General features: G+C 44.8%; 1 protein-coding gene across 1 annotated transcript in view; it reads left to right on the top strand.

The window, feature by feature from the left end:
* DCBLD1 (discoidin, CUB and LCCL domain containing 1) overlaps positions 1 to 14873 on the top strand; it is a 369800-nt gene that overhangs the window by 294232 nt on the left and 60695 nt on the right. Inside the window, exons 7-8 of the mRNA XM_069606627.1 lie at positions 9707 to 9747; positions 14648 to 14863. Of these exons, the coding sequence (XP_069462728.1) occupies positions 9707 to 9747; positions 14648 to 14863 (257 nt within the window). The remainder of the gene's footprint in view (positions 1 to 9706; positions 9748 to 14647; positions 14864 to 14873) is intronic.

Raw genomic sequence — 14873 nt, 5'->3', positions numbered from 1 at the left:
ACCTTTATCAAAAGACTACATAAAATGTTCCTTCCAGGAATTATTGATAGCCCTAAATGGCTTACTTTCAGAACCAGGCAAAATCCTCGTAGAACTGGATATGCAACCCTGCTAATGTGCAATTACTAAGAACACCTCATACACGCATAGAAAAACAACTACATTTAATGATTGATTCGTAAATTACAATGGTTCATTCTTGCCATTGAAAGATGTTGCTTGATGACATATCCAGCTACATGTACAAATAAAATCAAACTAGTAAAACACATAACAATCATACCCAATATTTGAAAACAGAAGTACTCGTGTACACTAAATCTCCAAATTAAAAAAACTCAGAACCCCTTGACACATGTCCCTTCTTAAATACACAGCGGCAAGGACAACCAATTCTAAGGGGTACAAATCATCAAGGGTTTACGTACAGAATTATGCCCAAACATCCCAGACAGAAGAAACTTATTTAATTTTTTAACCAGGGCAAATCTGTACTTTTCGGCAGTTCTTAAATAAACTCCACTTTCATCTGGACTGAATAATACACGACCCTGTCGTTGATGAGAGATACTGACAAAATCCACAGGATATTAATTAGCATAGGGTTGCATGCACCCACGAACAATAACCATCCCCAAATACCTGTGGCTGTAACATATAAAATAAAAACTGTCGCCCCTACCCCATAGCATTTAAGAAATGCATGAACATCAGGAATCTGGTGATTAATAATGACATTAATTTTGGTGTGGCTATACCCCATAGTATCACAGATGTAACGAGTATAAGTCCTGTAGTGGGCCACCACAGATGTGGTGGTAGTTCAGAATGTGATGTTGACGGACCTTGAAGGATTTCACCAATTGCAATATGGCCAATGTGATTAAATGTCCTTGCAAGATGTTGTACATAGGGAAGACCAACCGCAAATACAGAACCCGTATTATTGAACATAAGAGTTGTTTGAAGAATTGCATTGAGACTTCGCCCTTAGTCAAACATTTTATGGATGGAGGCCATAAACGAAAAACTAAGTGGCTGCATGGATACATTCTTGGAATAATTGTACAGGGTGTTTGGTTTATAACAGTATGAAAGGGGTTGTTTTATATTCCGGTGTATCTAGAGGGTGACCTTCCAAAATGAGCATAATTGAGTGCTTAGTTACCCTTCTGCATTACTTGATCCCTATGAAATATGCACACTGACACTGTATATTATTGGTGATTATTTTCAGTGGTGACACCGAACATAAGCGGCACACCCGCACGATGGGGTGTTTGGGCCATAAAGTTTGTAAGGGCTACTTAGAGCCGGGCTCCAAGTTGACCTAATTTGTAATGGGTCCATTAGTTTGAAACAGCAATACTTTTGGCGCTTTATATAACCCACATTGGGATGTGCTATATTTTGACTTGTGCCGGGGGCGTAACCATGGAGTATGCTTTTTTGGTGGTTGGTTCCTTCTTCTAAGCCTGTCCCGCCCCTCAGCGCTTTTGCATGTGACTGCGGCGAAATGCAGTCATTTTAACAACCTTGAACTTTTGTCTTTAAGAGGGAGACGTGATTGACGTCACTACGTGATAAGTAGATGTATGATTCTGCCGATTTCTCCCGTTAAATAGATGTGGTTTGTGGGCTTGTGGGTCCTATATCAATTGTGTGGCAGTCTGAGGCTTAGATCTGGGATCATTTCGTTCCGGTGTGTTACGGTGTCTGATCTTGGTGTTTAAGAACTAAAAACATGTCATTTGCCAGTGTGGTTTAGAACTCCAAAGTACAGTGATCCAGCTGGCTCACTTGATGGTGAACTCGTTACTCAGTACAGCAGAGACACTTACTTGACATGGCCCTGTTCGAGTGCCGGCGGAACCCTAAGCGGGTCAGCGAGGTGAGCTCAGTCTTGGACGTTTTTTAATATATAGGTGGCCGGCATTGCACCTTGGCTTCTTTGTGTGCTCATGTTCTAGTTGGGTGGTTCGGTTGTTATGATGCATGCTGGGATACTTTTAGTTTGCACTGTATCTTTGCAAAGTACCGATGGTACAATCTTGTACATCACCTTCGAGTGGTGGTGTTGGACTTTAAAAGCCAGATTTATATAGTAAAAGAAGGCATTTTTGCTATGTTTGCATTGTTCAGAGAGAAGGTTGACTGTATTATCCCTAGGCATGGTTAAAGTAGACACACTGGCAATGTTAACATATTTATGATGTGTTGAACGTCTGTCAAATTTCCAGGATTTCCAGGTATGGTTTATGATGTTGGTGTGACATAAACAGGCCCTAATAGTCAAAATAACTCCCCATGTTGGTCTATAGAGATACCTTTTTAATTGAGTGTTATTGGTCTATTTAGAAAGCAGCTACTGCCTGTGGCAGTCCCATTCACGAAATAACGGAAGATTGCCTACAATACATTGGTGTCCCGTCATTACAGTGGGCTTGTAGAAGGAGACAATTGTATTTGATCCCCCCCACCCCATGAAGACCATGTCAGACATTGATTAGAAAACACTGAAACATGTTGGGTAGAAATGAAATGAATATCTGGTTGGTTTAAAATTGAGATATATCGCTCAGGTGTACTTTATTATCTGTGGAATGTATTTGATGTATGGAATTGTATGATCTACTGTTTCTATAGGTTTTTAGTAGTTTGGACACTTTATAAATGTGTAGTTACACCTTAAAATGTTTTATGGATTTATGTATAATAAAAATATTTGCAGCATTGTTGGTTGAATAGGTACCTGTGCAAGACGAATGCCTTTTTTGTTATATTCTATTCCTACCCTCGTAGTAGGCGGTGTTCTCACTGTTAGGAAAGATTTTGTAATTGTAGGTAATTTTCCTTCCATGTGGCAACCCCTAAACTTTTTGCTGTTGTTTTACACCTTGTTCTCGACTTTGCCAGAGAAGTGCAGCCTTCTGCCGCACTCCTCTGGGCTTTCGATCCTTTCTTACGGGGAAACTGACATGCCCTTAAGACAGTCAGTATCGGGAAACACTGTTTTCCATAGTTTCTTTTATCATGTTGCGGCTTTCGTGCAACATGACACAAGAGGGCACTGTAAGCTAAGTTACAGCTCTCTTGGGTCTCTAGCCTTCTACAGGCCCTAGATACTCGTTTAGGATTGTAACTGATCAGTGCAAGTGATTCACGGACGGGAATGGTGGCAGCGATCGTTTCTTGTGTTTTGAGCTCCTTTTGGCGTTCTAAGCGCGTTTTCCGCGCTTAACCCAAAATGGTGGCCTGGCTCCCAAAATGCCCAGACCATGAGGCTCCTTTGTCCTGTCCGCTGACTGTCTTGCTCCCTTCACCTTCCCCAGGTCGAGCCGACCCGGGGCCTTCCTTATTTGGGCATGTACTTTCCCGCGAAACACGGATGCTTTCGCGGGCTTCTACATGTCTTGTGTGTGCCTCCAGGATATGGGCTGGGATGTCTGGTCCCAATACACATCCTGGGTGCAAGAGAGTCTAGGGTGGTGTGAATGTCTGGCACCACCGTGGTCCGTGATTGGTCCACGAATGGTATGAGTGTTGATGAGTGGATCTCCCATTGGGTCCCCTCCGTTTTGCGCGAAGGGAACCGTGGATAAGAGGGGGCTGGAAACACCACTACCATGTCGATCTCCTGAGTTCTCACGAACGAAGGAATACAGGAGCCAAGTATCCTGCAACCAAGAGGCTGAACCGAGGAATCGCTGGTGACCCGCTGAAGGACTGCTCCTCTGCACTGCTGTCGCCTTGTGAAACCCTTTTCACCTTTGATCGAACCAGAAGGCCTGTACTGGTACTTCGACCCTTGGAATAGCGGGGACAGCTATTCTCGGCATCTTCACCATCTCCTGCTAGTAAGCCTTCGGAAGCGTCTCTGGGCCATCCAGCAGACTGACCAGCCTACACAGGAGTCTTGCTCTGTAACCGCCGCCAGGTTGTGTAGTATTTCGAGTCCTTGTCACTCTCACACGCTTCGTACACTTGGCGTTCCCAGGTCTGAAGTGAGTAGTGTACATTTGGCTCAGATACACACGGCCGCTCCGTTGCCCTGCTGTGGTAACAAACTGTGCGGGTTTCTTCGATTGGGACATCTTTTACTCAACTCTGCTGCTGCAGACTCAACATGACGACGAGACGTTCCCTGCTCTTCTGAACCTGCCAGCGACTGAAACTGACGCGGAGAAGCCTGGGTCTGCTTGCATCGGGGACCGGTGCGTAGCATAGCTAGGAACTGGTCGCCCTCCTGCAGGAGCCCATAGCTTTTCCCTGCTGTGTCAAAACAGCACCCTTTTCCGTACTCGCGCTCTGCTTCTGCCCACAGTGGAGGCTGCACTTGAGTCGCGGAACTTGTTGTTCTTCATTTGTGCACTAAACTGAACTGCCTGATTTCCCTCGAAGAGACTCCCCTTTTGCCCGTTGGCACCAGCGTGTGCAGGTACTTTTGAGCACAAGGCTCCACTCTTCGCAGGGCGCGGACTTCCTTTTAGTTAGGTCCCTCTGAAGGCGGACTGGGTCTAAGCATTATTTCGCACTGCCTGTTTTCCTTCCCTTTTAGGTGGACTACACATTTCGTGCATCTAACGCTTGAGACTTGTTGTATTTGTATATATATTGTATTGGTATGGTATGTGTTGGTTTACTAAAAGTTGTATTGTAATTTCTCGCTACGGTCATTGTTTTAAAGGCCTTGGAATCAATGTGTATATATTTTTAATATAACACCTGTTTGGAGTAGTTTGTAAGTGTCCTTGCTTTGTGTGCTCATTGCGGGCTTTCAGTCACCCTGACCCCTCTTGAGACCTAGTCTTGACCGCCGCGATCGCTACCTTGATTGGTCTGGCTCGTCCAGAGGTTACCCTGTTCCAAGTAATTAGGTTGGCCTTCTGAACTTTGGACAGAGTTCAGAAATCCGTCTTAACACTCACACATATGAATTGGGGTGACCCGATCAAATTAGTATATTATTGTAATTAAAATTGTAAACTTTCTAAATCAAGGAACAGAATTACAATCCTTGCCATAGTCTTTTTCTTTCAACTATACACTTGAATATCAGGCATAGCATTTGGTCTACATGGTAAATTCAAAGTTGCATAGAAAAGCGGCAGAATCCAATTTATCAATGTCTTTTAGTGCCAACTTGCATGCGTTCCAACCTCATGTGAAAAGCTAATACTACATTTCATTCTGCCAGTCAGATGATCTACTATTTTATTTATGGAATATGTATAAGGCGCCAATACAGCAAGTGGTGTTTCCTGCTGAGGTCAGGGGAGATGAGTAACAATAACGGTCCTACTAGGCCTTGTGACATTTGGATCGTGCAAGTGCAGTAACAAAAGTGCAGAGGGGAGGGGAATGGCGCATGAACTGAAGGTCAGAGGCAGTGTAAAAAGCAGGGGGATGAAAAAGGAGGGTAAGAAAAGGCCCAGGGGCTAGGCAAGTGCTGAGGGGATCCCAGGGTGGGATGTGTTGGGGGGGGGGGGAGTGGGAGGGGTGTTGTAAGTGCTGATGGATGCCAGGGCGTGGACCAGACTCGGGAGGGATGCCCAACCCACCAGACTAGAGGGGGAAGGGTGCCCGGGAGGGCAGTGCTTGTATGGGGGCTGCTGGTATAAACTGGCCAAGGGGCCTGACACCCTATAAGACTCATAAGGGACCCGGCCGCCTCTCATTTGAGGCAAAGCGTGTTTCCGAAACCTTTATCCCCGGTTTTAAGTTTGTGCTAGTGCCAGTGCTGGTCATTGGGCCGGCTCTCTGCGGATCCGAGATCCGGCACCAGAAATGGAGCCGGATCTCGGGATCCGGCCAGAGTCATCCGCCCAAGACCATGAACCGAGCTGGAATACTTAAAAAAAAAAAAAAAAAAAAAAAAAAAAAAACACAAAAAACCGCCCACGATGGTAGCATGGTAGCTTTGCCTTTTACGGGGCCTTTGGCACTGGTGTGTAATCCACAATGCTCGCTACATGTACAACTGATTCCTTTCAGCTGTACATGTAGTGGGCATTGTGAATTACACACCAGCGCCAAAACAGCAGTAAAAGGCAATGTAGCCGTTGCAGGCGTATTTTTTGTATTATTTATTTATTATTTTTTTAGGTATTTCAGCATTGCTGGATGCACACTACGAGCACCGCCCCCGCTAGACCATGCCCCCCCTCGGGCACCGCCCCCCAAAATCCTCCCCCACCCCTGCCCTTGTGTTGTTGGATCCCCCACCACATTTTTTTCTATTTCCACCCAGTATGCATACTTTTGATATCCTAATGCATCTGCTTGCGTGGTGGCTAGGGGTGTACCGAACTTCGGCTTCGAGTAAGTATCCGGCTGAAAAAAAGCTATTCGGCTCCGGCCGAATAGTTTCTTGCTATTCGGCTCTTGCAGAATACTTTGACATTCTGATTTGAATACAATGCAACATGAATTCAGAAAGGCAAATATAGACTTCAGTTTGCAAAACTGAATAGAATTAGACCAGACAAATTGCTATCACACAGCTGAAAAATATTTTATATTGTAATCTGCTCTTTAGGGCATGTTTTGTTAAAGATTCTTAGACAAAAAAGGTGCTAATTTTTTATACTTAGCCTGCAACAATAAAGGAACATTTTTCTTTTGACGAATGTTTATATGCAATGTGCAATTTTTTTCAGTTGGAAAAAACAAACTGAAAGAAATGTACATAGATGCTTCCAGTTCCTGTCATGTCACTTCCCACTGCGTACGTCATAGTCCCCCCTTTTCTTTTTTTCAAGGACCGGAGTCCTGAGTTTATCATTATCTGATATTTTATCAGGAATTATAAGTTGCATATGTTTGTGTATTGGCGAGAAAGAGCGGCGAGGATAAGTGAAACGTGAGCAACATTTGTTGGGACAGGGTGTGTAGTTGTGAGATGGCGTTCACGCATTTCAGATTTCCTCTTGACTTGTGACCTGCATGAGCCGACATTAACCATTGTATACATTTCTATGTGAACTGCAAAGAAATTTCTAAACTCGACCGCATCGACTTTGCAACTGGATAGAGAATGCAATATATCTCATTGACAAAGGTAGTCCTTTTGCATTTGTGAAATCTCCTACTTTAACTGGCACTGAATATGCAACAATCTTCTGTACATTCAGAAGGTACATTCTGGTCCCTTCATTTTGGTTAAATCTGCTTTATTTCTGGCTTTTATACTTTAAATAAAGATGCTACATTAATTGCAATGAAGAGAAATAAAAGTTTACAATGCATTTAAAATGGTGCTTTATTTGTTTTTTTAATAAGTGTGTTTTTTTTAAATTTGGAACATGATTTATTAAATAAAGCAACTATTCGGCTTCATATTCGGCTTTGGCCGAATAGTTGACAAACTATTCGGTATTCGGCCGAATACTAAATATGCTATTCGGTACAGCCCTAGTGGTGGCAATGCCTGGCAAACTACAGAACTACATTGTGTGTTTGGGCTACATAAAAGCCCAACCCTTTGGCTTTGAAAGTGGTACAATCGAAGCATTACGCCAATCGTTCTATTATACAATTGTCAAACAAAAGCCCAAAACACCAGAATCTCTTAATATGCGTGACTTGTGTAGGGCAGCGAAACATTGAGCACACAATGATGTCCAAAGCACGCAATGATGCTATGAACATTACCTCCCCTCGAGGGCACCTTATTAGAAGGGTCCAACATGAGCGCGGAAGGGGGTCTGGTGCTAGTAGTATTATTTACTCCTATAGCCCAGGGCAGCCCTCTGGGTTAATCCTCCTGTGCCACTTTGAAGCAGGGGACGGGCATTGGTGGGGGTTGCATACCGTGCCCCGATGCGTTGCCACCCCCCAACCCCCCCCCCCCCCCCCCCCGCCCTCCCGCGCTGCAAAAGCACAGGTTTTTAGGTGAGTTGCATTCTGCACGGCCCTGGTGTTTGAGGGACAAGTGCCACATTCCTTGGGCTGCACTGCTGGCTCAGTGGCTGCGGTCGCTGCTGAGCAGCAGGGATGCGCCTTTGTGCACTCTAGACAAAGCAGCCATGAATTTCTCTTGCTTTTCCGTGACCTGCATGGGGGCGGGGGATGGGGTTCTCTGCGGGCCATCACCCCCAGTTCAAAAAAAGCTTGCTTCATTCAAGGAGATGGGGGTGGCTTTGCTTCCTGTATGAGAATAACCCTGAAGTGCGCGCGCCAGCGGCGTGGCCAGCACTGACGTGTTTTCACGCCTCAGTCACTCGAGAGAAGAGTTGGACCCAAGCTATTTTCTCAATGAAAAAATGTATTTAGCCTTTCACGTCCATTCCAAATACACCGCGTAACTTCCGCATTGCATGCACGTGGTTGCGACGTGAGGCGGGAGCGTTTAATACTGCCGAATAGTTTTTAGTGTTAAAAAGTAAATGCAACAAAATGTCGGAATTATTAGCCAACAAATAAGCGACGACGAAGGCGAGGTGTCGCAGGAAGTGAAAAGGTAGGCCTCACATGGAATTGGGCCTACTCGCCTTTCTTGTTCATAGCTCTTGAAAAGGTGCCCTTTTGTGAATGGTTGTGAAAAGGTTTGCCAGCCTTGTCTCTTGGACTCGTTGAGGGTAGTGGCATTTAAAACAAAAATGTTGACTCGGCTACTTCGACACTGGTCCCACCCCTCCTCCCCGTGTGTGTGTGTGTGTGTGTGTATACTCCAGCTCTCTGCGAGCGTGAAACTCGTAACTTTTTTTTCTCCCGTGCACCTTGTTCATGATGTTTTTTGTTTGTTTTTACTATTAAACGATCCAAGCCATTAATTCGTGATCTTATTTATTGGGTTCGGCATCTCCTGGCCCGGTGGCAGCTTCCTGGCTGTATGGTTATAGTTTACAGGAGTGTAGGCTTCCACACGGAGCTTATCTCTGGAAATGTATACAATAAAAAACACGATTGAAGTATCACCCCCTTGTCTCCGGGCGTACAGGGCTGAGCTGGTAAAGGCCCTAAACCCTCACTTCCCTAGGACCCATCTAGTCTTGGGGTGGCGGGCCATTACTGGCCCTGCATGCCTCCGAGGCAGGGGTGATGGGGCTCTGCAAACTGGGACATGTTTAACTTTTTGACATCAGTGTGGGGTTGACCAGGCTGGGAAGAGGTTGATGCGACTTGTACACGACCGAATGGCTTTCATTGGTGCTCCTGGGGGAGGAGGGGGGCTTTGTATATGAGGAATACAGTAGCCGATTTACAAAAAAAGATGTCTAAAACTGAAATCAGAAGAGAATATTCTAGGAGAGTATAATTGCTATCCAACTCCAATTTGAAACCCCATAGGTGGTGCTTCATGGAGGCCCCCTGGGGTGCTCGGAGTAGTCTGAGGTGTAGTGATCCGGGGACATAAAGTGATTTTCTGATCGAAATCGCCTTCACTTTTTCCAGTTTCATTTCATTTATTTAAAAATGTATATTAATGTATTACTAACGCAATGTGTAAGGGGGGGGGGGGCGAGAACATGACTTTAATGAAGATGGCTGCAGAGTGTGTGTGTGTGTGTGTGTGTGTGTGTGTGTGTGTGTGTATTCGTTATTGTTACCTGAAGTTGCAAGACTAGTTCTCCTTAGTTGAGCACACCGAAGGAGTGCAGGAGGTGTGTTTGTAACCCGTCAGCACTTTGGAGAAATAAACCTGATTTTACTTTCACTCGCTTGCCATTTCCGTTAAGTGACTTGCTCCTTTGTTTCTTTACAGCGGCTCACTGTCTGATAGGCGCTTTGTGTTTACACCTAATGGTAAGGCACTATCTTCCTACACTATGAATGTGTGGCATGCGCATTTCTCTTTTGCTCAATTGTCCACTACAAGGGGCGGTTGTAGAACTCGCTTGGTTCGGTGGCGTTATAATGAGGTCTGTGCTGGAAATTGACAACTGGGCGAAAACGTTTTTCTAAATCAGCCCTTCTCTCGCTGTTCTGAGATTCTAACCAAACCAGTGGGTGCAGTAATCCGTAATTTAAGGTGCCAGTGCTCTTCTGAAAAACTGCGCGTTTCTTTTTCTCCAAACTTGCTATCGATTGCCTGTTTTCGCACCCAGGCCTACTTTCCAAGTCTTAGATCCACCTCCTGGGAGAAGAGTTGGGTTCATCGTTTAACTCTCTGCTACTCTCCAGATGGGAAAACAGTGTAGCAGTAAAGGAGACACACTTCCATCTTTTCACTGTGAAGTGTATAGTAGTCGTGGACTTTAATGGCCTTGGTGCTTTTTTTGTGGGGGCGGGGTGTAGATCACAGCAAATTTCTCTGACGCCCCCCTCGGCCTGGTAAGAGCTTCCTCAATACAAGCAGCATTTAATCCAATAATGACCGCCAATTTAAATGGGTCGAATTGAAGTCCCCTTCCTATTGTTTGCAAAGCCCGCTGGGTGGGGGTGTCTACGACGCAAGGTCTTCATATATGTTCTTGCAAGGGATCAGTGCTCTTATCACTGCTTAAAATAACCGATTTGGATCCGAAACATTCCCGGTACAGGCTATTCACATGTACAAAAGTAGACCCCATTATTGCTTGTGTTATTATAAAAGGCCTGCGTGTAAAGGTTTTTCTGTTGAAAATGCCACTTTTGGCTTCTCAATGGAGTTCAGATGGGAAAGTGGTGGAATGTAAGGAGGGACATGCAGCTCGTTGGTGTTTGGCGATTTACCCACTCATTGACCAACCATGGCCATTCTCACCCACTGTCTAGCCCTCCATGCCCAAAACGCAATCTCTTGGGATCCTAGGAGTTCATGGCGCAATTGCAGCTGTAAATTTAGTACAAACAAATGCCTTACCCAAGTGAGCCGCTACATTTAATGTGTTGTCCTTGCATCTGTTCCTTGCACTCAAGCTCTTAAAAACAGGCAGTGGCAAAACCAGCATTTTTCGTTTGTCTATATGTATCAGCTAGGCGTTTGCCAGTAACTGCCATCATATGCCCAAGTATTCATGCTATTTGGCCATTGTTGCAATCTTATGGCCAAGTAGTACCATTATGGCAGTACCTGGCAAATGTCTATTCCATGCCTTCACAAAAGAAAACACTGTTCATTTGTATAGCGCGCAAAACCCAGAGGTATCTGGGCAATTAAACTTAAGAGATTGGTTTCAGTGCTTCAGGTTACTGAATAGGACGCGTACACAAGTGCATTACAACATGGTGATACTTACACAGGTAATACGTCATACTCAAAGTGCAAGAACGTACAGGTGGTGATCATATCCAATCAGCCTGGCCTCATGTTGCAGGGTGGCAACAACATACAGATGCAGCAGTCCAACAGAAGGCAAATGCATGGTGTCTACCCCACATTTCAGGGTGGCAGCAACATACAGGTGCAAGAGTCTAATCCATGGATAAATGCATGGTGCCTACCCCATGTTGCAGGGCGGCAGCAGCACACGAATGCGAAGATCCAGCAGTAGTCGTGTGCATGGTGCCTACCCCATGTTGCAGGGCTGCAGCAGCACACAAATACAAGAGTAAATCAATGGGCAGATTCATGGTGCCTGCCCGAAGTTGCACGGTGGCAGCTCAGTGGGCAAATACATGGTGCCTACCCCATGGTAGGTTTTGCCAAAGCTTGTTTGGTTCTGTCTTTGCAACACATCGTCTGTGGCACCCACGAGGATAACGGCCAAAAAAGGATACTTCCGAGTAAGAGCAGGCATTTGTATAGTGCACGTTACACTGGGGAAATGCCTTGAGCATGGGAACATTTCGCCAGTGGAGTAATTTTTATTTTCATGAACCCTAAAAACCCCTCGCCAACGTATTCTAGAACTGGTGGTATTCAAAGTTCTAAACTCCAGTCTTTGAGCATTTTGGGAAAGTGCTGGATTTTATTCATGTTGCAAATTTGGCTAAATATCGCCCTCTGCTGACATTTGCATTGGCACTTTTGAGTGATGCAAAAAAAATGTAGGGCTTTAATGTGGGGTTTTTGTTTGTCTGCAAAACAGAAGCAGAATCATTTTGGCACCCCAGAGAGGCCAGCCAATCTGTATTTGGCTTGATGTACAGCCCATAGATGCACCCGGGTTGCATGTGAGGTGGAGCAGTACACACGTCTCACTAGGCGGTGTGTGAAGCCCCTCACACAGAGGGTCAGTCTTGTGGAGAGTCAGCAGCGGGAGTAGAAGTGCAGTCAGCCAGCCTGTCAATCAAAGCTGCAGGTCGGTGGTTCCCCAGCTAGCTGCTGAAATGGAGGAAATCTGTGAGGATAAATACTGCAAAAAAAAAAAAACCTTTGACCGTTAAATAGTCTAAGTATGAAGTGACATTTGCGTGTAATGGAGAAAGCCTACGCGAGTTTAGCCGAAAGGGTGTGAGCTGCACCGGAAACAAAGCACATGCAATGGCTGACATTTGGGAGCCGGTGCCCACCGCAGTATGTGCAGGGCCCCGCCCGATCATGAATGGGAGTTTATACGGAACGCAGCATTGCTACACACTGGATCTTCCCCACTTCTATTTAGTTGAATTATCGCCCATAAATAGAATTGATTATACCCTGTAGTACTCGACTTAATTCTATATCTTGTTTTTTTTTTCTTAATTATTGTACCTCCTTTTAAACTTTATTACAACTATCTGGTCAAATAAAGTGCATGGATCGTTCAGCCCCGGGGCACACCCGACGGTCCTTAGAAGGCAACCCCCCCTTGAAAGAAGCAAAATGTATGGGACCAGCAGGGATTGGGTGGGCTGTTTGAAGCGGATGAGCTGCAACCATTCAGTCTCACGGTGACAATGTGAGCTCGTCGTTGGATGTCGGGTTCTTGAAGAATTCTTGCAATATACAGATGCGTCATCCGGGGGCCCCTTTCTAATTCATGAGCTGGCACTCCCAATTGGAAAGGGATAGTCACCGGTGCCGGAAGTGCGTCAGTTCAGATCAGTTTGGGCTCCATCCCTTAGAACGCATGGTCATAGACCTGATTATGTGGACAGCAAATGGACACGCCATATGACAAGCTACTGCCCAATGTACTAGAGGCCATCCACAAATCTGAAAGTGCTGTGCTGCTGTGTCAGAACCTAACTTTGTTAATGGTACACACAATATCTGCCTGCAGTTTTCTGTTCTGCATATATTCTACCAAAAGCACCCCGCCCCAACACCTTCACTTATTTTCTTGTCCATGCACCATGTGAGTAGGCCTCGGATTCATAGCAATGCACCTAGATCCTTTCTGCATGAATGTCCATGCCTTCCCATATATCGCCTGGTCTTACCCGTAGACGTCATCTGTCTGAGGGATCTGAAACCATGATGTGAAAGCGGCCAAGTATGATGCCGTGTGAACCTGGATTGCTGTCCTCTTATGTCCATACGCCTTAGTCCAGTACCCCCCTCTTGAGATGAGACACTGGCTCTATCTGATAAGCTCTTGAGGGGAAGGAAGACTGTTCTTGGTTGGTCTATAATAACACGCAAATGCAAGGCATAAATGAGTTTTAAAAAAATCGATTAGCACATTTTCCTATGAAAAATTTCTGGATTAGCAAACCAACCCATTTGATTAGCAATGTTGTAGTAACATTTTTAAAATGTCACCAGATGTCATGTTCATTTTCAAGTGTTAACTCGTTAATTATTCTTCCCCAACAAAATGAAATGTAGTTGACACTGAGATTTAGATACATTTCACTGTGAAGCAAGGAGACAATGCAGTGTTTTACAGTAGCAGGCCTGTGATTGTGTTATGTACATTTTTTAGGAAGAAGTGCATGACTGTCTTTAAAAGAAAAAGGAAACATACAGGTCTTTGCCAAATAGGATGTAGTTGACTTAGACAGTATTATCCCGATTAAGTCTGGTTTGCAATTATTAGAAAAAGAAAAATCTTGCCCATGACTCCCACACATGCCTTTGGCAGTTAAGAGTGGAGGCGATGATTGCTGCTGCACTCTCTCCATTAGCCCCTTTGAGTTTGCAGTGAACGGAGAAGAAAAGGGTGTAAAGAGCTCTGAGGGCAAGAGAGGAATGCAGACTCAGCCTGCTTTCATTGTACATGGTAACTTTAAATAGCTAGCTTTGCTACACAAGTGTCAATTTAATTTGCAAACCTACAGAATTGCATAGCAAATTGCTATGCGAAACTGCTTATTTTATGTCTTGAAATGCACAGTACCATCGAAGGTGGACAAAGGTCTGAGCTCCAGGTGGATTCACTTAATAATAATAGTTTAATAATGGTTCTCATTGAAATACCAAATTTAAAATAAAGAGGCTGAAAAGGCCACCATTTTTGGTTGAATTTAGAAAAAATGCCTTTTCGTTTTTTTGCACTTTAAAAAATAAAAATGTGGTGTGTGCCCCTGCAACCCCGATCCCCAACATTCCCTTTTTTTATTTTATTCCCGTAAGCAGCAATGTTTTTCTTAAAGTGCAAACAATCAAAAAATGGAGTTTAAAAATACTCAGCATTTCCGGCCTCATTTTGTATTTCCTGTTTATGGTGGTTTACCTGATAATAATGTGGGGATGCGGATGACCTTCTGATACGCATGTCTTGTGCTTTTAGTGATCTCAAAGTAGTAGTACTGCTTTTCCCTGTCATGCAGAGCCATAACATTAAAGTGCTCTTTGACGCAAGGGGTGCATGGCAGCTTGCATTATATAGTTGTTGTTTTTTTTTATTTCTCCTAGGCTGTAGTACGCCACTTCTTACGGAATTGGCAGCCAATTCTAGTAGCCGGATCACAGCCACCTCCTCTTGGGAGTCGACCAATAGCAATGGGGAGGCTGTCTCGTGGACTCCAGAGGGGGCCCTGCTGCAGGGACAAGGTGCACCCTGGGCTTCCGGCCGCAACACTCTAGGCGAGTGGCTTGAAATAGACCTCGGAGAGAGAAAGCGGATAACGGGTAATGTAAA

This window comes from Ambystoma mexicanum, chromosome 4p, assembly GCF_040938575.1.
Source record: "Ambystoma mexicanum isolate Mex_15411 chromosome 4p, UKY_AmexF1_1, whole genome shotgun sequence".
NCBI lineage: Eukaryota > Metazoa > Chordata > Amphibia > Caudata > Ambystomatidae > Ambystoma > Ambystoma mexicanum.
Note: the sequence above shows the minus strand (reverse complement) of the source record. Positions and strands in the feature narration are given on the sequence as shown.